Source organism: Syngnathus scovelli, chromosome 16, assembly GCF_024217435.2.
Source record: "Syngnathus scovelli strain Florida chromosome 16, RoL_Ssco_1.2, whole genome shotgun sequence".
Taxonomy (NCBI): Eukaryota; Metazoa; Chordata; class Actinopteri; order Syngnathiformes; family Syngnathidae; genus Syngnathus; species Syngnathus scovelli.
The window spans coordinates 7,188,044-7,211,923 of NC_090862.1; the positions used below are offsets into that span (position 1 = coordinate 7,188,044).

Below are 23,880 nucleotides of genomic sequence, written 5' to 3' on the forward strand. Positions count from 1 at the left end.
TATAAAAGTAACAAGATTTTATTTAATGCAAAAGTCGACAAACATAAATACACATTCAGATTTGTTCGTAATGTAACAAACATTCAAGTCCGGTGGGGGATGTAAACAAGTCGAGGCCGATTTCAAGGCAACTGCATCGAGGACTTGACGTCCCGGTGCTTGTCCATAGTTGCATGGCTTGATCTTTAGATTCCAAAAGTCTTTCGTTTTCCTCTTCGGGCGGTCAGCAAATGACGCAGCCCTTCTCCTTAGCCTGCCCTCCTCCCACTGCCTTCTCCTTAATGTACATCAAGTCACTGTGGACGCTGGGCCGACGCGCGAACGGCGCCACGATGCCATAGGCGTCCTTGCACTTCTTGACGCGGAAGGACTTGCGGTGCAGCAGCTCGCACGACTGCACCGACACTTTGCAGTGGCGGTCGGGGCTCATCTCGTCGGGCAGCTTGGCCATGGCGAAGAGCGTCTGGAACATTTGGTCTACATTGGTGTTCTTCTTAGCCGAGATTTCAAAGTAGGCGCAGCAGCGGTCCTGATCACTGCCGACCAGCTGCTCAATTTCCTCGTCCTGCACCTCGCGATGGAACTCGCGGTCGCACTTGTTGCCGCAGATGACCAGCGGCACGTCGGCGCTCTCCTTGGTCTTGTTCCTCAGGCACGACTTAGTCTCGTAGATTTGACGCTTGAGGCGCTGCACCTCCTGGAAGGAGTCTCGGTTGTCCAGGCTGAACACCAAAATGAACACGTCACCTGCGGGGGACCAAAGGAGCAAACATACACTTAATACCAATAAACAACAATTGGAGTAAAATTGCATTGCATTGAGTTTTGAATTGAATTGACTTTAGTTTGACATTTTGACTGCACTGCACTGAATTGACTTTGGTTTTAAACTGCCTTGCATGCACAGTGCTTTCTTCGCATACATTCACGCGCAAACTCTGCTTTGCAACGAATAAACCTGCATTCAAAAGTAATCAAAATTGGTTGTAGATGTAAACGCTGCATTGCACGGGCTCCAAACGCACCTGTGAGTATGGAGAGCCTCCTTATTGCTGGGAAAGGATGATTCCCGGACGTGTCCAAAATGTCCAGCTGGTAAACGCTCCCGCGGATGCTGTAGAACTTCCTATGGAAGTCCTCGATGGTCGGCGTGTACTGCTCGTCCACACGCGAGTTCAGAAAGCGCGAGATGATGGCCGTCTTGCCCACCTTGGTGGAGCCCAAAATGACCATCCTGCGGCAGTTCTTGGCCGGGATGTTGAATTCGTTCTCGGAGAGTGACATCTTCTTGATCATGGTGGATGCAAGTTTAAAAATCCACTTTGTGTGATGAGTGCGTGGTGATGGTAAGAGGTGCTGTGCGGGTCTCACCGATGCCACAAGTGGTCCAGGGTGGCGCTTTTATCAGGCACATGGCCGCGCCTCCTGTGTGCGTCACGCGTCACGCTCTCGCCCAGGCACCTGGAGCGGAGCCCCAAATGATAGTTACAATGCTGGGTGGTTGCGTGTGTGTGTGACATCAGTCCACGGGCCGTAAAGGCTGCAGTTCTCTTCATTAAAATTATATCGAAATAATAAAAACAACCACGCAAAACAGAACTGTGAAAGTGACAGGCGTCATGTACTTCATGTCGAATTACGCATTTTTTTTCTGCAGCAAAAATCTTCTATTTGCCATTTATTTTCTTTGAAACGAAGCTGGAATGTCAATGTTCAACCAGAAGGGGGCACTCAACCTCAGAAATACAACTTTGGAAAAGGTTTCAATTGAACTGAACTGCTTATGTATTGTAGTTCCATTTTGCGGCAAAGGAAAATACACTCATAATAGCTCAATCTAATTTTGGCCCATTTAAATATGAACTTGGGTATCGACGTATGGAAAACTAACATCAGTTCTGCGCCAGGTGTCTGCTCAATATGCAAGAATTAAACCACGTCAAACATCCTCCGAAGTGTGCAGCTGCCATCAACGTTAATCGCAGAACGCCCGTTGTGACTCAAATGCATCTCATCCACTTTGCCGACTTGGCTACTTATTATGTTTAACTTCTCTTCTCAGCATGTGAGCCAGTGCTCGTAACAGAGAGAAAGGGAAGAAGACTTGGGCTGCAGGTGTCTATTGAGGCGCCCCGCGGGACCCTGCATTAGGTACACTGACACAAGCCAGTAACCAAACAAATGTGGATGGACTTTGACCATGTTGGCTTTTGCAGAAAAAAATAATGGGTTGGGTGAATTGCCATCTGCTTATTTCGGAAAATGTGTCTGAGCGAGCTGTTCTTCGCCAAGAGTCATAGGAAATGCTTTCTTCAGAACCCAGGGGCAGCAAATACAATGAAAACAGCAGGAGGCCCAAAATTGAACCCTGCGGAACACCCTTGGTGGGACAGAGTGTGACTCTCAACCAAGGCTAACACAAAAACTGGCCTCAATAAGGCTACCTGTTGCTGCAAATGAGCTAACGGAATATTCTAGTCTGCCACACTTTAATTGTTAGGATGGAATAATAATGATAATAATAATAATAAACATTTATCTGTATCACTTTTACTTACCCTTTTACTGTAGTTAAGTCAAACACTGTGATTTTGTATTCACCTTGACTTCAAGCGAATCATACAAATGGCCCTGACCTTTTTTTTTTTTTTTTTTGTGAGGGCTGAAATCAGATAGGTGTACTTAAGCCCGGCTGTCCTAGGCTCAGTGCGGCTGGTTTGTGTAACGCGGTGGAGGCAATCCACTGCTACTTCATTAGGCTATCACTCAGTGATGAAGCCAGCGTGTTCTCGCTGCTGCAAACACATGCCGAGCGGTTAGCTCTGCTGTAACACTGCAGGACATAAACAGTAGTATTGTCTCACAAGCATTTGTGATAAAATGACACTAGATAATAAAAACAGCAATATTCTAGTCCATTTTGCAGTTAAAGCAGATGTTTGGTACAATGTACAGTAGAAGGCAGCAAGAAAGAAAAAAACATTTCTGAGAATTCTTTTGGGAACTTGAAGGGCAAACTTGCACAGGACTCTCACCTAAAAACTAGCAAAGGGTCATTGTCGTGTGCCTTATCATAGCACCATCTTTGTGTGTATTCTGCCAGAGGAGAAACACGCGAAGCCTTCAACACATGCTCTGATGTAGTAACGTAACGCGGCCTTCAAGCAGAGTAAACACGCTAGCTGCCGCGAGCCCAACCGGGCCACGGTCGACAACGTAGAGGCTCATTAATCCTCTCTTCAGCTATGTTTGCCTTTGTTGACACAAACTCATAAGATTGAAAAAGGGGAAAAATATCACACTGAGAATTTTGTTGAAATTTCTACGCAGAAGGAAACTATTTTGGAACAAATAGCATTTAAATCACAGTAAGATGTTGAGGTGGCGCTGGCTAGCTGGCTAACGTGTCGCACCAAATTTAATCAATTGTGAAGGACGCCATTCAGTGGACAACACCGGCACCGAGCCGTGGACTGAACTTAATTTTGGTCTGGAAAAATACTTTCTAAAGGATGATGACGCAGCAGCAGAGCGGGACCTTTCACTAATGTTTTGTAGCATCGACCTTAATTGCAGTTTTAGAGACAAAAGTGGCAGATGTAAAAACAGTGATGGTGACATACATGACAATTAAAAAAAAATCACAGTAGAAATATACGTAAGCAGTGTATGACACATCGGTGGTTGGTGTCAAGTCTAATTAACGGTTGCGCAGAACATATGCAAAGTAGATGTGTGGGAATTTGCTTGCGTATTTACACGTGTGTATCGACACATGCGGGAAGGTGCAAGTTTTCTCATTATGTAATCTAAAATATCAGCGGGGGCACGCTAGGTTTACGAACGGTATATACATTTCCAAATATTACGAGAGTTATATGTTGCAAAGCATTATGGGTTTATACCAAGGGTGTTAAACAAATTTTTGTCACGGGCCGCATCATAGTCATAGTTTCCCTCGGCGGAACGTTTTATATATACATACAGTATAGGCTACACAACTAACTGATGAATAACTAATTTTGAAACCAGAGACCAGTAAAAAATTTTCAAATATTTGAAAAGGACGAATGGTAATAAACATTGCTAGCAATGTCGCTATTTTTTTAAAAATGATTGTAGTAATGACACGAAGTCGATGCAAAATTTCTCTTCGCGGGCCACGTAAAATAATGTCGCGGGCTGTATCTGGCCCCCAGGCTTTGAGTTTAATATCAATGGTTTATACCTAGCAAGAAGTATTAGCTAAAATCTCAGTCGCGCAGTGTTAGCCACATGCTAAATAATGTTGAAGAAATGCTTCATTTTTCCTAAAGTGTCATTGTTAAGTTTAGAGGACCTACTCACTGACACAAAAACAAAAGCAACAAGGACAAGCCTGCTTTCCTGTCCGTCCGCCGAAAGGCATCTGTTAGCTCGCAAGCTAGCTAGTGAACATACCGAAGCCTCCAATAATTGACGCAAGTGCGCTGTGCTCACTTGTTTACGCGCGAGTTAATTCGCCCAAATGCAATAAAGGCAAGTGTGCTGGAATAGACCTGCAGGTCACTTCCAGGCAGCTGGAACAAGCAACAACAGTTACGACAACAATAGAGCGCTCGCCGCTTCCACTGTTACTCACTGGATGAGATAACATCTGCAAGCTGATGAATGTGTTTGTGCGGCCTATCTGATGGTCATGATGGTTAGACGGGGAGGGGGCCGCTTGCGTGTCAAGCAAGGCCAAACTGTTGAATGAGGCACGGGTCCCTGCACTTTCCAATACACAAATGTGGCCGGACGCCGGCTTTATTTTGGACCCACCACACGCATGTTTTGATACTCTCGTTATCGTCCGTGACACGCAGGCTGATGTTGATCTTGATTCCTGACACGGGGCTTGAGCTTGTAAATACGCGGCGTGTGTTATTAGATATCACCTCGGCATTAGTATGATGACACCGGTGCTTTTAGTGTTTTATGTCTATGACCTGTTCTGGAAAGGGTCAGGCCACAATTTCAAACAACTCAGCAAGAGACATGATTATGTTTTGATGCAGCGGTGCAATTTTGGAGCTGATGATAGTGGCCATCAGATGTAAGATTGAGGCACCAGACAATTAAGGCTCTCTTCTGATGCCACAAATTTCTGCTAAGGTGTTTAATGTCAACCGAGCCACCAAACTAAAACAAAGTGCTCATCTGAGCGGGTGGTCTACTTTGAAATTCAAAATGGACACCGTACAGCGTGTCGTCAGCATGCCGCCCTTGATTACGTAAATAAAACGGTGCTGTGCTGTGATCAAAAGACAGGAAGAGGCTGATAAGTTTTAATTCCACGGATACGCACAGCCCTTGAATGCAAAATATTAAAGACTCTTGTTACATCACCAGGTATCACAGTTGACCTGTCAAAATGATATGCGGCAAGAGAAATGCAGGAATATTCAAATTTGCAGTGACTGGCCGTGCTTCGGTAGCCAACACATCTGTTTTTGGACTGCCTGTTCGGAACAAATCACTCCAATCAATCTGTAGACTTTTGGTACTTAGCATAAGGCTGTTTTGTTTTGATAGCACACAATTGGGCTGAGTCAATGATATGCACAACCACTGACTTGACTCCTCTTGTTTTTGTTTACATCCACGCCACGTAATCGGCGCCCAGGCCCGACTCAGCGTGACGCATCAGGTCGCTCAGCGGCCGTCACGGACATTCCTACTGTTCTCTTAATAAGGCATACATGAAAAAAAAAAATACAAATAATCATCCGGTGTCATGCACAGACATGCAGTGGGGGTCAAAGCGGAAGCCTGATGCTGCCTTCATGATGATGATCATCGTCTTATTTTTGTGACCAACAAGCTGACCCAAACCTAAAGTTGAAAGCCACATCGAATATAAGCGGTCATATTAATACAAAATGTGTGTCAATATTGTATTAAAACAAATGTAGGCGTATTTACACTGGATAGTTCGTGACTCCTTGGAGCTCTCAGCGGTCGTCCGGGTAATTACTAGTCGAGAGACAGAAAAGCTGACGTCTTGCTGTTCACAGCCAGACTCTTCACCTTTATACCTTGATGATAGACTCCCCGTGAAGCGAAACTGCTGCCATCTTATCTAATACGGTCCTCTCATAAACAGGAACTCGGTAAATATCAGTCGCTGAAATCTAACGTGAATGTACTTTCCATAACATTTCAAGAAATATTGCACTAAATGCCACTTTTGGGTAGTTGTGGGGCAATTTTTCAAACACAGTATTTTGCCTTTTTCAGGAACGTGGGTCATCAAAAAAAAAAAAAAAAAAGGATAATTCTGAGGGGCAATAAAACTTTCCAAACCTGAAGCGGGCGTACTTTGAGTACCGTCAAATGTGAGTGTGCGACGTCAACAAAAACTAGCTACAATTTGTCTTTTCCTTTTTGTGCAGTTATGTAATATTTTAGTTCGGGTCCTCAAGTTGACTGAGGTGAAGCTAATCCACGGGATGCATTTTATATTATATTCCAAAAAGAACATACTGTCGATGTGAATTTCGGTGAAACCATTTTTGTTATTCCAAGAAACAAGTAGAATTTAAACTGTTGCGCAATTACACCAATAACACTGCAATATGACTGCTGTGCCAATTTTCTCCAGTAGGATTGTATAATTGAACTAAGTGTGTTCAACAAAGGATACCGGTAAATATTGTGGAACTAATGGAGGGAAAACAAGGCCATCTGTACTTTCGTGCCTTTGGGGAGGCCAGTGAATATAAAGATAAACGTATCAGTGAGGACACACACATAGCAGAAGGGTGAGACAATGATCCAATTTTCCTCATGTCCCTTGTTCTAAAAATAGCTTTTTTTCCCGCTGTTCTTTGGCCATGTGACTCAACAAAAGGTCCTCCAATTTGCGCTAAGTGGGCCGCTGTAATGATCATTAAAACACGTGTGACCCGAAGTGCGCTTGAGATACAGACTGGGTCAACAGGCTCCCACCTGTCCATGGGGCCGCAGAATGACTAATTATGTATTATTATTTCAAGGTATAGTACATTAGCAGCCGAGAGGCCGGCGTAACACCTGGCGGAGGTGAACAGGTGCGCACGGAAGCGAAATACAAAATGCACATGAATGTGGACGAGCTCACGGAAACAAAAAGCGGCGTGTACTCTCTTACCCGAGCTCTCACCTGAACCCGCGAGTCGTCCCGGTTCACACATGCGTCATGGCAGAAACCGGTCAGATTGGCCCTCTCGGCGTCCTGATTCGACCAATCGGGTTTATGGAGGACGGCGGCGGATCAACAACCTCCAGGTTATGAATAACTCAGTGAACTCGCTCATTTTCTGACCTCAGGGATCAGGGATAGGTAAAACCTGATGGGGAAAAAAAACAACACTGACTATACAATGTGTGCTAGCAGGGAATGCCTCATACATGTTACTGCCAGGAAGAAAAAAAAACACAACGGCAGCTCGACCCTCATGACCCTGAACATGAAGGATATCAAATCGATGAATGACCAAAAGGATGAGTGAAGAATCTTTATTCAGAGAACAGCAGAAAGGTTTGCTCATTTTGACCTGGTTTTGAACAAGTTCCTCATGTAAAACAACAGGACCACACTTCCTGTGAACCAGCCATATTTATTTTTAGAATAAATAGTATAAAGTTGCTGTTTTGGGGTTTTAAATGTAGTTAGTTTCTATTTTGTTTTGACATTTGGTTTTAAATTTTGGTTCGTTTTAATTACAGCAAATGCGGTAGTATTAGCATACTTTTTAAATATATTTTTGGAAAATGTTTCATTTTAATTTAGTTTATATTAGTTTTTTATATGGTGTATTTGTCGAATGAAAGATAGAAAAAAACTGTAGGTATTGCATAAGGGTAGTAAAAAAACAAACCTTTCTCCTGTATTGATCCACCGCAATATCAAATTAAAATACATTGAAATTGATGTTACTTTTTTTTTTTTTTTTTTTTTTTTATGAAAGCAGGTGATGGAAGGCAGATGGGGAATTCAAACGCCACATTTATTGTGAATCTTTCACACACACTGTTGAACGTAAATTTTATGGCTAAGAACATATTGTGTGCGTGTGTATATAGTGCAGCATTCTGTGGCCATCAAGTGGCCTCCAGCAGACACTCAACAGGGACAGGGCCGAGCTCATAAAAATGATGTGACGCCTCGTGCTGTGCATCGCATGTTGCGTAATCTAACAAGGGGCAGAACCGACGAGGATGACAAGCTGCATTTTGCTCCACACCCGTCTGAAACAGTCGCTGTCGCTTGGAAACAAAATTACAGGAGCACTCGAATGCTTCTGAAATGCCCTCTGACATCTCAGTTCAATTTCTAATTTCATCATCTTCAAGCCGGTCGATAAAGATTCATTTATGTCTTCTGGGACTCATTCAAATACTAGAAAGAAAAATCTATACGATGCAACACATGTCAAGATGAACGAGAACGTGAAGAAACTGCTGACTGCACAACTCCACGGTGTACATTCATGGTTTCGTAACACATTGCACTTCAAAACACGGCGTACTCTCAATAAGTCGGCTTGTCCCTGGTCGCATAGTCCTCAGACACGGAGCACTTTTACCTTGAGCGGAAACTAATGCCAGACACTGAGCAGGAACATACGGCCAACTGAATACAAGGCTGGACATCTTCACTTAAATTAAAACATTATTTGTCAACTGAGTTAGTAGCTCTAGATCACAGGTGTCAAACTCAAGGCCCGGGGGCCAGATACGGCCCGCCACATCATTTTATGTGGCCCGCGAAGACAAATTGTGCATCAAATTCGTGTGTCATTAATAGAATTGCAAATTGTCTTCACTTTTAATAATATCTTTTTTTTAAATATTTGATCAGTTTTTACTCGTCTGATTTGAAAACGAGTTATTTGTCAGTTTGTTTTGTAGCTTTTACTGTATTTAATGAGGTGCTCATACATTTACTTGGGTCGACAGTCATAATGGCCCTCTGAAAGAAGCTATGACGACAGTGCGGCCCGCGAAAAAAATGAGTTTGACACCCCTGCTCTAGATAGTACAAAAGAGATAAAATTACTTTTTTGTCATTTCAAAAGATTAAGGGCACTAGTTATTTCATCATTGCCAGGTAAACCTGGATTTTGCTGTATGTAGTGGTTGAAGATTTGAACACAAATGGTGGAGCAACACATGTATACAAACAAGATAACAAACGTTAAGAAACGCTACAGTGTGTGTGTGTACAATGCCCCCTGGTGGCAAAGGTGTGCACACCAGTAGCAGCAGTCCACCGAATTAAGGAAAACAAATATTCGAGTCGTTAATGTGCTGTTTTTATTTTTTGATTGTTTGTGTATGTTTTTGGAGAGGAGGCTGAAACTGATAAATGGCATTTTCATCTATTTCAAGAGGCAAAGGTGATTTGAGATGCAAATGTTTTTAGTTACACTTTATATCTCAAGACACCACTGTATTTTTATTCCACCTCTGTTACGGCACAGGAGACAGCGGCCATTGTCTGGCAAGTACTTTATGAGTCAGAGCAGACTCTGCCATCACTAGGCATCCAATTACTTGGTTTGCCCTTTCGCTTTGTGAAAAGCACCAATAGTCGCTGGGTTTGAAAGGAAAAATAAAATGAAAATAGCTTCTGTCTCGGCCTGACGTGTGAAGCGTTTGAAACATTGTGTGCCCGTAAATTACATAGCAGTTAAGAACTTTACTTTTGCTCATTGAAGGTTAATTTTTTTAAGTTGGCCCACAACCAATGGACTCAAGTAGTGTGACAGCCACATTGTGTCCTGGAGATAATGTACTTGTCAAAAGGCCAGGACGGATTTAGGACAACATTGACAATATCAGCCTTGAGACGCACAAATGTAGAACAGAACACATACTCCTGTGAACACTTGTGTAACTCCGTGTGCGACGGTCCGTCTACCAGGTGACCGGCTTGGGCGCGATCTTTTTTGCACGGACAAAATGTACCATAACAATTAGCAGCGGAGCTCGCTAATGAGCCGTAATCAAGCGCTAAAAATGCAACGAGATGACATTTTAATCAACACGGTGCCATGCGTTGTCACTCGCCTTCGGCAAAGTCTGGTTTTAGCCTTGCTTCGTCATGTGAGCAATTTTAATTAGCGTAGATGCTAACGATGAGAAAAGAGCTTAAAAACATAAAATTGGTCATTTTTATTTCACAGCGAGAGAGAAAAGGAAAGCCGGGGAACAAAACTGAGCACAACGTTACGGCAGCAGGTGTTGACGATGAGGCCCGCTGGCGTATTTATTGTTCATGGACCGACTGACCCATAACTACATATACACAAAACCATGTGTAAGGTGATATTTGTTGCATAATGCATAAAACGACTCTGGTCCGAAAGCAGGATTGATGAGGTGCTGCTTTTGAGTGTAAACATCACTTTTCCATGAGTCGACTGCAGATAGATTTTCAGTTCGTGATATAATTGGCGTTCTCCGTGTTATGTCAAGTGAACTGTCCATTTTAAAAAATTGACAGTAGCGCCTCTACGATGCAACAAATAGGACCAAGGAGGGGTATAAATACAAGTCAAGTATCGGAAATCTTTTTCTCCATATTTTGCATTGCAGGCAAATATTAAAAGAACGCTCTCGCCTCGGTACAGCTTGGCTTAATTATGGAGCCGTCAATGGAAAAGGTTAGGAAGGAGACACACACACACACCAACGAGCACAACCACACACACATCGGACAAGCTGTTCTCTCTCTTCTCGCTACGCAGGCAAAACAAGCTGGCTTGTGAGCGTGTGTGTCTTCACTCTTGTGTGTTCTGGTTTCCAACAGTTCTTTTTCCACCAGTGCCCTCGGTCCACAGCGTACAACATATACTACACTTTGTTCTTGTTTGAATTCAGCACGCTTACTCATATATTCTTTAAAGGATGTTAAATAAATGAGCAGCTAATGTGCAAGACTGCACCGTCAGCTCTCATCTTTTTTAATCCCCGAACACAAATATATAAAGATGAATAATATCGTGAACAATGATCTATCTGTTCTGCCTACGCCTTCATTTAGATGGATATCTTTGTCCATCTTTGACAGATGGCTGATTCCATTTATGTGCAAATGAACAAGTGGCAGGTGGTCTAAAATTGAAAAATTTCTTTTAGAGAACAGGTAGTGTTGCTGATTTCAATCTGACAATAATAATAACAATAATAATCTCAAAAACAGGTTTTAAGATGCTTAGTACCACCCTTGGCTGAATGTTACTGTCGAATTTAAAACAAAGAGAATCATGTTTATTACAACAGCCACAACCTCTGCTAGCTTAATGCTAACATACAATAGTAAACTATAAACAACCCCCGCCATTGGACACTTTTAACGGAAATTGATTTTTCCCACAATATCAGAACAAATACAACTCAGTTTGAGGGGGTTTTCTTCACACAATTGACAAGAAATGGAAGAGTCGTTCGTGGAATCCTTGGAACATTGACGCAAACGGAGCGAACTGCACAGCGCATCAACTGCTTGAAATTGAAATAGAATGTGGAAAATCAAAGCTTCAGTGGCAGCAAGAGAAAAACACGGCTGCATAACAGACACAAGAAGGCTGCTTAGTTTTAGAACTTATTTGTTATTACAACATAGAGCAGCACGTGCTATTCAAAATAAATTATTATTAAGCTAGGCTACATCATTGCGTTGAACGCACGACTCACATTTTAACAGGGTCCTCACATTCTTCTTACTGGCTTTCCGAGAAACAGAGTACATCGGCTACTCTCTAAATGTACACTTAACGTCACAATTACGGTCACATGACCCGACAATTAGCCATCGTGCTTGTTTTAGCTTCTGATATCATCGTCGGTACTTCTTGTACAGCAGTTGTGTCCCTTAGTATGGTCATTGGAGGGGGTGAGCAATTTCGCACGGGCCAACTGGAGCGAACTGATTCGCAACTGTGGAAGATTCCTGTCATCATAAGGAATGCGGCGGCCTGTGAGAAAATGGCCGTCAATGCGACGCTAATGTTTGCTACATGTGGACCGGTGTGCTCGCTATCAAGGTTAATATTATATAAAGTAAACAAGCTAGTAAATAAAGTTGAAGTTAATCTTGCTTTTCTTCCGCTTAACTTGGCGAGTGAGAGCACATTCACCGCCAAGCTAGCGTGGGCTCTTTTCCTTCCATTGTGGTGAGGCACCAGGGTGCTTGAATACATGAAAGTGACGGTGTAACCAACAGCTGACGTCGTGATCTCCAGCTCACACATGTGGACACGTGCCGAACGATCGAGCACACTCGCACTGACTCACAATTTCTGCCGCCCGTGTTTATCCTCGCAATTGCAATCTGCTTCGTGTCAAAATGCTTCGTGTCAAATTGTTTCATGTCAAATGGGCCTAATGAGATTTGAAATCATGCCCATGGTGGGAAAAAAAAACTTCATGACATTAACTCACTGACATATTGTAATGGAGAACAATGACCATCTTGGAGGTCGTGATGATGCTAAAGAAAGAAATTTTCATAGATCACGTGTCGTGAAGCTGTTGTTTTTCCTCACTACCTGGGATAGAAAATAAATCAGTGAAGAAATGAAAAGCTTTTCTAGTTTCAACAAATGACCCTCTTAAGACCTTTCCACATCTCAGCGCCAAGTGAAATAGCAACGGGAATAAAAGCACCGCTTGATAACTGGGTTTGTCACGTGCGGGTCTGTCTGGTGGCCAGGGATTTTTCTCTCTGGCACTCAAGACTTTTTCTTTCTTTAGATCACAATCAAAATCATCTTTAATGGCCATGTATGCAAAAACACAAGGAATTTCTCTGATTTGTTTTCGTACAAGATGTTCCCATGGATCAGCTATGGCGACATCAATAACTTTACTGTCTCCACGTAATCCGCCTTACGCAAGTCATCAGTTCCGGACATCATTCCTATTATTTCTGAAGTTAGCGTCATATATTGTGCCACATTCATCATATCTTCCCAAAGGTCAGTACTTTCTGTCGAACCTTCCCGTAGGTAGCTGCTCCAAGATTGCTGGCATTTACAAACTTAATTGGGGTCTTTCTTATGTAACGATGACGCTAACGCGTTAGCGCTAACGCTCGCATGACAGCGACAAATAAAAGAGGATATTCATCTTAACCTTGAGGGCCACCATTTATGACCTGCGATGAGCAATTTTGCGTAGGCTACCGGGCAAAAGAACAGACGAGGAAAACCAGTACAAACATCACGTCATCTCCTCTCGTTAAGAAGCTTATCGGTTTATAATGATCATAATTCTCCCCATTACGTCAATATCTTCCAAAGACGGGGGCTAAACCTGGACACCGGCGGCAGCAAAATTCTCATTAGTGATTCTTTAACGTTCGATCTGAGGCTAAGATGACAAACACGGCGAGCGGACACGTGAGCCGGCTGCTCTCACTGACATACTAATACTACTGAACTCGTTAATCAGCCTCAATCAAGAGCGCGGGAACATTCGCACGTGAACGCCGAGGCTCAATATACACATTTGCTGCGCAGGTAGGTCATGTCACTAGCTCAGAGAGTCACCGAACAAAAAAGTACAGCCGTGTCACATGACATAGTCGCTCGGGCACGTGCGTACGATCAATCACAGAAGCTGTAGGTGCTCCGACGCTTGATTCAATTTGAAATTCCTGCCTCTGGTCTCGTCATAAATGAACCATACGGCTCAAAATGGAAAATGAATTTTCACTCAGAGGCAACATTTCATCCAGATGAAAAGAAAAGACTATACAAGTCCAATCAGGTAAGAAATCAGAGTGGAAATTTGTCATCCACGTGCGGGCGAGGTATTATTAACTATGGATAGACTTTTAAAAGCAAAAATGAAAAACACACGCAAAGTATTTCATCACATGCCAAGAGCAGAATATGTTCCCGAGGAAGCCTTCTTACGGACTTTTCGGCATCTCGACCCTCGTCTTTCCTAATCGCCACTTTTGCCGTACTTTGGAACGACTTCAGTGATGAAACCCGATTGGCCCTCGTTCTTCTTCTCACACCGGCACACCTGGCCGGGCTCGGGCTGCCCTATTGAGCTGGTGTCAATAACCAAGCAACAGATGAATCCCTGCCATGACCTTCATTTGCTGCAGGCTATTCATTTGCAAGCCCTTAACATTTTGCCGGTGTGAAAACAACTCACTTAGGGAAACTGAAATCACTCAAAGACACAAATGCTAATGCTTCTGGAATTTGTCCATTCCAGATAACTACCAAACTCTGATCATAATAAAGTTACTTTGATTTCTTCAGCGAGTTTCCTCCAACTATTTTATGTGACTACTTTTTCCAGTGAAGGCCTTCTGAGCAAAACTGCGGCTAATGCTAGCTTGACTACTTTTTCCAGTGACGGCCTTCTGAGCAAAACTGCGGCTAACGCTAATGCTAGCTTGACTACGTAAGTAAACCAAAGCAGATGAGAGACACAAAACATGGCAAGTAAAATACAATAACTCTGAAATTGCTAACCCTTTTTTTTCCTCCTCACACTGGGCTGCTTTAACATTCAGCCAACGTCGTGTGTGTGATTTCCATTCTTCCAATAATCAATAATAAACATTCAAATGGCACTGATTGATACTCCTCAAAGACGCCTTCCATATATTTTTCTTTCAATCACCGAACGAGCTACTAGAAAGCATTGCACATAAACGTCTCATCAAAGCTTCAAGTCTGTCAAGTGTTGTCTGCCATGTGTGTTTGCGTACACGTGCGACAGCATGTGCCTGGCACATGTTTCGAATTCATTTTGGGGATCCTTGCTCTTGACATCAGCGTGTCAAGCCACTCTCCCTGAGTCGAGACTTCTCCAAAAAAGGGCCAAAAGTGGCAAAGGGAGCATCTTGAGCCGTGCTCAAAATGCGCCTTCGTTGCTAATATACATCAAATGTCCTCCTCAACCTACGTTGAGCATCTGGCATCCATTCGCTGATGTCAAGATGAATATTTGGAAGGATCCGAGCAAACAAATTCAGAGATTGTTTTTCAAATACGCAATACGTGTTAAGATAATTGTTGTGAAAATGCGCAACGACTGAGAAGTATGCTCAATACTCGATTATAGCGTTCAACGCTTATTTATTGATTTTTTTTTCAGGCATGGCTAAAACGAAGCTGTGACTTTTCAGTTTCCTAAAAGAAGGTCATCTGTACGCCTGAGCAAAACAATCTCCTAATTGACACCAGGAAGACCAGGAAAAGAAATGAACAATCAATAATTGGACGAGCACGTGTAGAAAAAGGGCCAAGGATTTGCATGCTACTTGAATCACGTGGCACGTGTCTAACAAGACAACTGTGGCAAGAGCCTGCATGCTAAACAAAACACTTGTGATGTTCTATTCACTCACCCCAAAGAAAAACATCTGCTTTGTGACATTGGCAACGAGTAATGAGAAAGCCACATTTAATTCAAACTTTTGATGTTGAGGATGTTTTGAAAGCAACAAATGACTAACCGCCAGCCTACCGTTTATTACATCGGACCACCGACATTCAGAGGAAAAAAAAAACAAAGCCTCTTCTGTCCTTATTGGGTGGAAAAAAATGTTAATTATAGAAATGGGATTTTTGGGAAAGAAAATATTGGATTTTATTTTTAGGCCAACCCAAACCTAATCCTTTTTTGTTAATTTTTTTTGGTGTGGATTTTTGTTGTATTTTTTTTTTTTTTTTTTTTTTTGGTAATATCTTATTGTGATGTTTTGTGTTGTTTTGAGCACGGCTGAACCTTTTGTTTTTGCAAACATTTTGGACTTTGTCTCCCTCTTCCCTCAGTTGATGTCACTACATATTTTGAGAAAATATCCGGTTACTCGTTTCAGATAGCAAACAACCTTGTCATTATTTCACAATTCACATTCCAAGCCAGAAGTTAAACCAAATGGCCACGATGACTTACCAGATATAAAAGACGCACTGCCAAAGCGTTTTTGTCCTCAACCAGTATTTGTATTTAATGTGGACACTGGCTCTTCCAGTTTTTGAAACGGCCTGTTTCCTTTAGGATTTGATTAAAAAAAAAACAACACTTTCTACTCTGATTTGGGACTACACACAATAGCTACGTATAGCTATATTGTTTGAAATTATTCCAAACAAAACAATTCCCATCCAAACTGACTGCAAAATGACGTTTGAAATTATTCCAAACAAAACAATTCCCATCCGAACTGCCTGCAAAATAACGTTTCGCTCCAATTAGGCTCGCGCACCTTGAAATGACGGAAAAGGGTCTATGGGTTTCAAAATAAGAGTTTTCCCATGCCAATGCAATTAAGTCATTTAAATCTTGCTGACTTAGAACTTTAGTGCAAGAGCCGTATGTTAACTATACTTGTCAATTGCTCTCCTTTCACCCACCATTTTGTCTTAAGTAAAAAGACAAGTTTATTCACATTTTATTCAAATAAACATTGAGGCCTTGACACATGCAATCGCAAATTTGATTTTGGATAAATGCGATAAGAAAGATATTTGGAAGGAATCAACTGTTATAGACTGCGAGACTACAGATTAGAATGTGACAATGGGAACCCCAAGTGGACAAAGTTAGTACCTGCATTTCACATGCAAAATTTATCACACAAGGTCCACCAGCTTCACTGAAAATGTGCCACAGCAGTTATTTTATTTGTGGTGATCGACCGCAAACAAACCTAGTTCCATATGCACGTTTAACTTGAAGCGTTCAAAAAAGAAGCAGTCCCAGTGACTTTTGGATGAAACATTTATTGATTAATTTCCATAACTATGATAAAAAGAACATAAAAAAAACACCTCTTGTATCAGAGATTGTGTTGAACGACAAAGGGGGGGGGGAGCTCAACAGCAGCACAGTCTGCTTCAACCAATCGCAACATAAGTACGGATTCACGGGAGAACGCGGCGGGGTTAAAGGACGTCACTTTCGGCTGTGTGAAGCAGCGAGTCGTCGGCGTCCGTCATGACGCTGCTGTCCTGACTGTCATCTGCCTCCACCGCGGCTGAAAGACAAGCGTGATGATGATGATGATGAAGACGATGTCATACATCCCACGGGCGCGTACCTTCATCCTCGGGCAAGTATCTTTTATCGATGGCTTCTTTGATCTGGTTGTTTGCGCCTTTGGGGTCCAGATCCATGGCCCAGCTGAAGTTCATGAGTGCCAGGTGAGTCTGACCCAGTTTCTTGTACACCTGAAGGACGCAAACACACAAATGAAAACACGAAACGCTCCTCACGCTGGACTGCAACGTGTGCAGCCTTACCTTGCCGATGAGAAAATAAACCAGCGACTCTTTGGGAACTATCTGCTTCAACTCCTCCAGCTCTTGAAGAGCCGCCTGCATGCACACAAACCAACAAACACAAAGTGCTCTTAGATCTTTGGGTCGCAACGATTTTAGTTGAAGTCGTCTGGCTGAGACGCGCTACCTTGTACTTGTCGTTGGCAAAGAGGATGGACGCTCGGTGGAACTTGCAGAGAGGATTCTTCGGGTCGATCCCGATCGCTTTGTTCAACGTCTCGAGAGCCGCGTCGGACTTCTTCAGGGCGTGCTGCACCTGCAATAGTTCCTTTATTATTTTGGACGCAGCAAGACGCCGCCCGCTTGGGCACTCTTTGGCTGGGGCAGCCGACGTACCACTCCCACGTGGCAGAGCAGCACGGAGCTCTGAGGATTAATGCTGAGTGCTTTCCGGAAGTGGATTTCCGCCAAGTTGAACTTCTCCTGCTTGAAGTAGATCATCCCCAGACCGTACCTGCGGCGTCACGAGACGTTATACGCTAGGTTCTCGGCGGCGCGACGTTCTCTGTACCGTCCTTCACATTACCATGCGTTGTAGTGTCTGTTGCTGACTCGGATGGCGTTGCGGAAACAAGCCAGCGCTCGCTCCAGCTCCTCCGTCACGACAAACTCGTGGCCCAATAGCGTATAGGCGTACGCGAAGCTGGGATCCACCTAAACGGGAAACACCGCATGATTCCTTTAACCACTTAAACGGCTTCTATCAACCAAAATCTGCTTTGTGAGTGACGTCAGGTCGGCCGTGGACTCCGACCGTAACCGCGGCAACAGGCGCTCACCTGGATGGCTCTCTGAAAGAACTTAATGGCGATGTCGTGCTCCCTCTGCAGGCTGAAACAGTTTCCCGCCACACACCAGGCCTGCGAGGACACAAGAGACCCGGTGAGGACACTTCCGGCGCGGCTGTCCGAGGGATGAGGAGACGAGCGAGACCTCGGGGCAGTTCTTGTCCATGTCTGTCAGGTCTTTGGACAAAGCCGACAGGGCGACATCCTTCTGCAAGTGCCACAAGGTGGTGGAGTAGATCTCCATGCCCTCTACCCTGTACGACTCCATCCTGCGCACTTCACTGAACAGACGCTCCGCCTAGGCACACAGCAAGGGGGCGCTCATGTCAACACGGCGGCAATTTCGTTTATCTGGTTTAAGATTTTGCGGATGCGCCACGGGGCACTTCTCACCTGCGTGTACTCGGCCAGCTCGAAGTAGGCCCGGCCGATGTGCGTGAGGACCCAGCCCGTGTTGTAGTGCTGCGGCGGGAGGGAGGTGAGGATGGCGATGGCTTCTCGACAGTTGTACGAGCACAGCGCCTGGTAGCCGCGCCCCAGCTCCCGGAGCAGGGCCAGCACGCCGTCTGGAGACGCGGTGGCAAACCGATTCATTTGAGCGCGCCGCCGAGTGACAACGGCGGCGTATTTGAGCGAACGTTACCTGCGGCGGCTCTCTGGTGCTGCGGCACCTTGGCCTCAGACAGACTCAGACTCGGATCCAGGCGGAGGATGTCCAGGCTCTCGTTCAAGTTGCCGCTGTTTGCCGTCTTGGTGGATTTACATTTGGTTTTCCTGTTGGGAATCTTGGTGGGGAACTTCATCTTTAACTTCTTGCTGTTCTCCTGCAGGAGCAAAGTCACCGTCTGTCTTCAGAAGCTCGTTCGTTATCCCCGAATTCCGGAAAGAAGTTGTCCAAGTGCGTGATACCTTGGCAGTGGAGCTGGCGCTGGTGAAGAGTCGGGAGCTTCTTCTGGGTTGAATGTTGGGAGGGGCTGACATGCTGGGACTGAGCACTTGAGGGGAACCGCTGCCACGCAAGAGGCAAGAGGACATTAGCCGGTGGGAGACGACAAACAGGGGCAACAGCGGCTACCTGGTGTGGGGGGCCGAGGTCTGCGACGGGTTGAAGGGGATGGGGAGAACATCTCGACTGTTCCCGCTCTGGCTGAAGACCGACTTGGACTGGCTCATCCTGGACACAGTCTGACAGAGCACAAGAAATTCTCTCACATGTCTGACCTGGAGGCATCTGGAAGACGGCATCAATCGAGGCTCGCTACCTTCTTGCTGGAGGCTGTGGATTGGGTTTCCATGCTGGTCGAATAGTTCTGCAAATATGTTGGGTCGCCCGGACTGGGCTCCAGTGGCAAGATGCCAAAGCTAGCCAAAGAAGCACAGTCAGCATGAGGGAAGAAGGGACATACAGTGCGCAGGCACTCACCTGGGTGTGAGCGGGCTGAGCGCAGTGGGTCCTCCAAGTAAGCTCCGCCCACTCTTGGGCTTGTTCTGTTTGGCCAACAAGGAGCCAGCTGACCCAAGGGAGACGGGATTTCCCAACAAGGACCCCGTCTCCGGCGAGATGAGGGACGAGTCGATGTAGGAGATCGACAAATCAGATGACTGCTTCCCGCTTGACGATTCTAAATTCAAACGATTTAGCTCCTGAAGAAGCAGAGGGAACAACAACGACGTTGACACCTTTCCAAAGCGGCTTGCAAAACAAAAACAGAAAGAGAGAGAAACATTTTGGAAAAAGAAATAAAAGTACCAGTGTGTGCTGCGGCGTCTCCATGAAAGCAGTTTCCAGCCGATGCGAGGAGTTCTGTGCTGAGCTCACAGAAGTCGGGACTTGGGCTACTGGGCAATGCTGCAAAGAGGACAATCTGAAGACCTGATCCGCATCCGCTTTGTCTCCTGAGACAGTCCAAATCCGCAGCGGGAAAAGTACAATGAGACAGGGGTGCAAAAGTTCAAGAAAAGTCTGCGCTTGCGTCGGGTGGAAAGGCGTTACCTAGGAGACAAAGGTTCTGGAAAGGCGACCACAGGAACGGGTTGAGCGACAAGCTTCTCTGGAAGCACTCTGCACCTTTAGCGGCACGATCCGTTTTGCTGCTCAGACAGACAGACAGACAGACAGAAGGGCAGGTGAGACAAATAGGCAGCCGAGGCCAAGCGAGGTCATGGGGTCACCTCACCAGTAAATATGTCCCAGCAGCGAGAGTGTGAAGGACGCTGAGTCGCCGAACTCTGTGACCAGGTCATCTTGAGTCTTCTGTTTGTTGAGCACGCCGCCGATGAGAACCTGCTCGCCTTCCGCCAATCTGGCACGCCAGCAAAAATGGCATCACGTCCTGTCCCACTTTGAGTTGACTCCTCGCTTTGCGTTACTTACTTGCTGAGCTCCACGCAGCACTTGGCCAACAGGAAGCGCACCTGTGGCGTGGACGAACTGTGAGCCTTCAGCAGTCGGTACGCCTTGTAAGGCTTCCCCGATCGATAGTAGCATGTCGCCAAAAGGTATAGCGCCTCCTCCGACCTCACTGACAGGGCACACAGGACATGGGCTCAGTGTCGCTCACAAACAAATGATTACCCAAGCCAGTGTCACGCACAAACGTTACCTTCAGCGTACAATCTCTCGGCAAGGAACACGGCATCCAGGTAAGCGTAGTGGTTGAGTGCTTGCCACACTGCAGCCTGGACACACACACACACACACGTTCATTGGAGCAGAATCAAACAAGCATGCGACAGAGTGATGTCATCACCTGGAATGACAGCACTGTTGCTAACACATTCAGCAAGCATATACCATGATGGAACGCGGCTCAGATAATGGATGGGAAGATGCCACTTAGGAAACCCATCAACATCGTCTAACGAAGGCAACATACGGTGATCATGTTGAGCGTGAACATGATATTTGTTCACAATCTACGTCGTCATGTTTCAGTTCAAGCAGACGGAATAGAAATATAACAAATGTAACCAAGTTCTCCCTAATTCGGACACGGAAGCTAAGCAGCTGCTAGCTCCGATGCTAACAGGCATCAAGATGCTCGCCGGTAGTGAGGCCATTTTAAATTTCTTCCACTTGTTCGTCCAAAATATCCACTGAAAGACAAACTGTACAACTGTCATTAACACTTGCAAACCATTTCAGCAGGCGAGCCTGCAGAAATGCTTTTCGACGCGTTAGCTGCGACGACAACAGCTAGCACAGCAGCCGCGTTAGCGACTCGTCTCGGTGTCAAATTAAACATTTGCGAGCAGTAAATACACACTTATTTTTCCTCATGCTGTCCTCGCTCTGGCCTCATTTGTTCCCCGGCAACGTGAACGTCAATTCGACGGACTTGTCCTGTTCTCCCTTTCCTCGCAGTCTTTCGTCAACTCTATTCCTCCAGCCGTAAAACATTTGCAAGTCTCGCAGTTCACATTGGCGCTTGACCTTTGTGACATTTGCTTTAGGTGCAAATGCGGGGGAAAAAAACGGCTTGCAAGAGAAGCAAGCGGCTCCTCGCAGTCGTTGTAGAGATGGGAGGCCTGTCCCCGTGCGGCCCGAAAACGCACACCCTCGGGCGGACTGGAGGGGCAGCTGAGGCCGCCGGGACGCGGAAGACCAGCGGCAGGCCTCGAGCAAGCGAATGAGCGTCCTCCACCCGTCCGATCGGCCGGACAGTGTAACCAAAGGTGGCTTTTGTTCTTACCTGGACGGGCTCCTGCAGCACCGTCATTCCGTCGCTGTCTTTCCAGCCGTTTCTTTCTTCTTCACCTCCGTCTGCGGCAGGATTTGAACATTCCGACCGTTAGCGGCCGAACTCAGCCGAAGAATGCCGAACACGAGCGGAGAGCAGACCGGAAGTGGTGCAAAGAAAAGGAAGTTGTTGGCGTCCTCTAGTGGCTGCAGGGAGAACGACCCTCACCGAGGTTGTTAATCGGAACGATGCGCGTAGTGTTTTTGTCCTCAGTGGTATTTGACCACACTGGTAGATTTTTGTTCAATGAAACAACAAATAGAAACACGCCAACTATTTAACATTATGAACAATCAATTTTTTTCATACTATGGCTGACAGTAAGCATCACAGCTCTCATAGTTGACCTTTTTAGGGTTTTCATAAAACCACAACAAACTGCAAGAGCACAAACACTTTTATTTCACCACATGACTTGAGTTGCATGTCAAATTGACAATACGGGCCAACAAGATGCTAACTGAGAGAAGGCAGGTCTACAGAGTACAGTTGGCCTCTGGTGAGAGTCGACATTTGGCAACTGTCAGGTACGTCTCCACCTGCAGATATACAAATATAAAATTGTTCATGTCATTCTTACAAAGACACAAACACACTCATTTGTGGACAGACCTTGTGCATGTCCTTCTTGAAGCACGCCAGCAGTTCGTACATTCGTCCCAAGGACTCATCATCCGTCACACTTTCATAATAGTTCCCGTAGGGCGCCAGTTGGAGGGCGGAGCTGTCAGAAAACATCTCAGCTCCTTCCTGATTGTCCTGAATGAAAAGCCAATTCCTTTCAAGATTGTCCTCCCTGAAGACCACACTTGCTAATGTGCATGTGTGTGCGCGCGCGTGTACGTGTTTGTGTTTTCACCCGAATCAGCAGGAGGATTCCCATCTTCAGCTCAGACAGTTTTGAAGAAACCTGATTCCTTGGAGCAGAACCGCCAGAGAGGGATCGGCTGGGAAATTCCCATGATTCCACCAGACGATAGGAGATGGACAACAGCTTCAGAACCTAGACCCAGTACAATCAGTTATTTTCATTTGTTCAACAACAAGATGTGTCCAGACAAATTTGGACGTCTGGTCCAAGTTGCAGAGTGAATTCATAAAATTGGTGAAAAGGATTGAAGAGCTTGTGAAAGAGGCTTGAGAAAAGACTTAGTTGTGGTTTTGCCCAATGACCGAGCTTCGTTGCGTTTCGTGCTTGTCGAGGGGACTGATGATGTAATCGGAGTTGCAGAAATCCTGCAGGAAGACTTTGTTGAGCTGACGCTGATCTTCCATTTGCAGGGAACCCTCCTACGGAAAAAAAAAAAACAAAACACATTCAAACAGGAACAGACAAAATGGCGGCTTAGCACTACTGTCAGCGACACTCACAAAGTCCGAAAAGAGTCTCTGGGCGAGCAGGTGGAGGTGTTGCACTCGACTCACGGCGATGGCGAACACTCGCTGGCTGTCCGTCATCGGCTGGGAGGAGACGGCGGCCAGCGTCACGAGCGACAGGAAGAGAACAACTGAAAAGTAAAAGAAATTGGAATTGCAAGACAATTACGAGGGGAAAGGTTGACCTTGAGAGGCCGTCATACCTTTGTCCATGGTTTGTCGTCCGTTTGCTTTTCGGCGATGTCGCGGCTTGGCCAATTTATAGCGGCACAGTCATCATGATTACATGTATGAGCAAGGACATGGAACCGCCACGCTAATGACACATCACGCCTCATATTTACGATTACAACAGTTTTACAGGACGGAATTCATTCGATAAACATCCACCAATAACTACTTGGGAAGGTGAACATTAAGGAACATAACATAAGATAAGAAATAAGTCTTTTTGGAGTGACATCACACATGAATGTGAATAAGTCAACGTTTTGGGACATTGACACATCGACACATATGAATGTTAACGAGCGGCGCCGGCGAAAAACAACCAACAGCACGTCAGCAATGTGCTCAGTGACATTTCCACGTGTTTGTCTCAGAAATGCAATGCCGTAGGTTGACGATTCGCTTCCCTTTGGCGATAGC

At 45.2% G+C, this 23,880-nt stretch overlaps 3 protein-coding genes across 3 annotated transcripts; all 3 read right to left on the reverse strand.

The window, feature by feature from the left end:
* Positions 1–5: 5 nt before the first annotated feature.
* On the reverse strand, positions 6–1,419 carry LOC125983210 (dexamethasone-induced Ras-related protein 1). Its single transcript, XM_049744210.2, has 2 exons — positions 1,026–1,419; positions 6–747 (listed from the first exon to the last, which is right to left on the reverse strand). Exons 1-2 carry the CDS (start codon positions 1,294–1,296, stop codon positions 224–226), a joined length of 795 nt encoding a protein of 264 aa, XP_049600167.1. The 5' UTR covers positions 1,297–1,419; the 3' UTR covers positions 6–223.
* Positions 1,420–16,749: 15,330 nt separating this feature from the next.
* cdc27 (cell division cycle 27) lies at positions 16,750–21,975 on the reverse strand. Its single transcript, XM_049744510.1, has 20 exons — positions 21,808–21,975; positions 20,719–20,794; positions 20,490–20,637; positions 20,293–20,418; positions 20,109–20,206; positions 19,866–20,011; positions 19,539–19,759; positions 19,378–19,477; positions 19,191–19,300; positions 19,025–19,124; positions 18,759–18,939; positions 18,509–18,681; positions 18,261–18,413; positions 18,107–18,187; positions 17,854–17,981; positions 17,664–17,781; positions 17,455–17,583; positions 17,289–17,363; positions 17,087–17,216; positions 16,750–17,023 (listed from the first exon to the last, which is right to left on the reverse strand). The coding sequence occupies exons 1-20, from the start codon at positions 21,832–21,834 to the stop codon at positions 16,932–16,934; spliced, it is 2,412 nt and encodes an 803-aa protein (XP_049600467.1). The 5' UTR covers positions 21,835–21,975; the 3' UTR covers positions 16,750–16,931.
* A 259-nt stretch (positions 21,976–22,234) lies between these two features.
* Positions 22,235–23,593, reverse strand: gh1 (growth hormone 1). Its single transcript, XM_049744539.1, has 6 exons — positions 23,436–23,593; positions 23,227–23,363; positions 23,029–23,145; positions 22,715–22,858; positions 22,468–22,614; positions 22,235–22,394 (listed from the first exon to the last, which is right to left on the reverse strand). Exons 1-6 carry the CDS (start codon positions 23,443–23,445, stop codon positions 22,332–22,334), a joined length of 618 nt encoding a protein of 205 aa, XP_049600496.1. The 5' UTR covers positions 23,446–23,593; the 3' UTR covers positions 22,235–22,331.
* Between the last annotated feature and the right edge of the window lie 287 nt (positions 23,594–23,880).

Bases quoted from the DNA above. Each gene is read 5' to 3' on its own strand.
- gh1 (XM_049744539.1), bottom strand. The intron at 22,859-23,028 runs GTCATTGGGCAA...TACTGGGTCTAG, and splicing joins ACGAAACGCAACGAAGCTCG to GTTCTGAAGCTGTTGTCCAT. The intron at 22,615-22,714 runs GTGAAAACACAA...CTTTTCATTCAG, and splicing joins GAATCCTCCTGCTGATTCGG to GACAATCAGGAAGGAGCTGA.
- LOC125983210 (XM_049744210.2), bottom strand. From the start codon at position 1,296: ATGATCAAGAAGATGTCACTCTCCGAGAACGAATTCAACATCCCGGCC. The intron at 748-1,025 runs GTGCGTTTGGAG...GGTCCCCCGCAG, and splicing joins GAGGCTCTCCATACTCACAG to GTGACGTGTTCATTTTGGTG.
- cdc27 (XM_049744510.1), bottom strand. From the start codon at position 21,834: ATGACGGTGCTGCAGGAGCCCGTCCAG. The intron at 18,188-18,260 runs GTCTCGCTCGTC...GTGTCCTCGCAG, and splicing joins TGGACAAGAACTGCCCCGAG to GCCTGGTGTGTGGCGGGAAA. The intron at 17,217-17,288 runs GTAAGGCTGCAC...TGCGTCCTTCAG, and splicing joins TTTATTTTCTCATCGGCAAG to GTGTACAAGAAACTGGGTCA.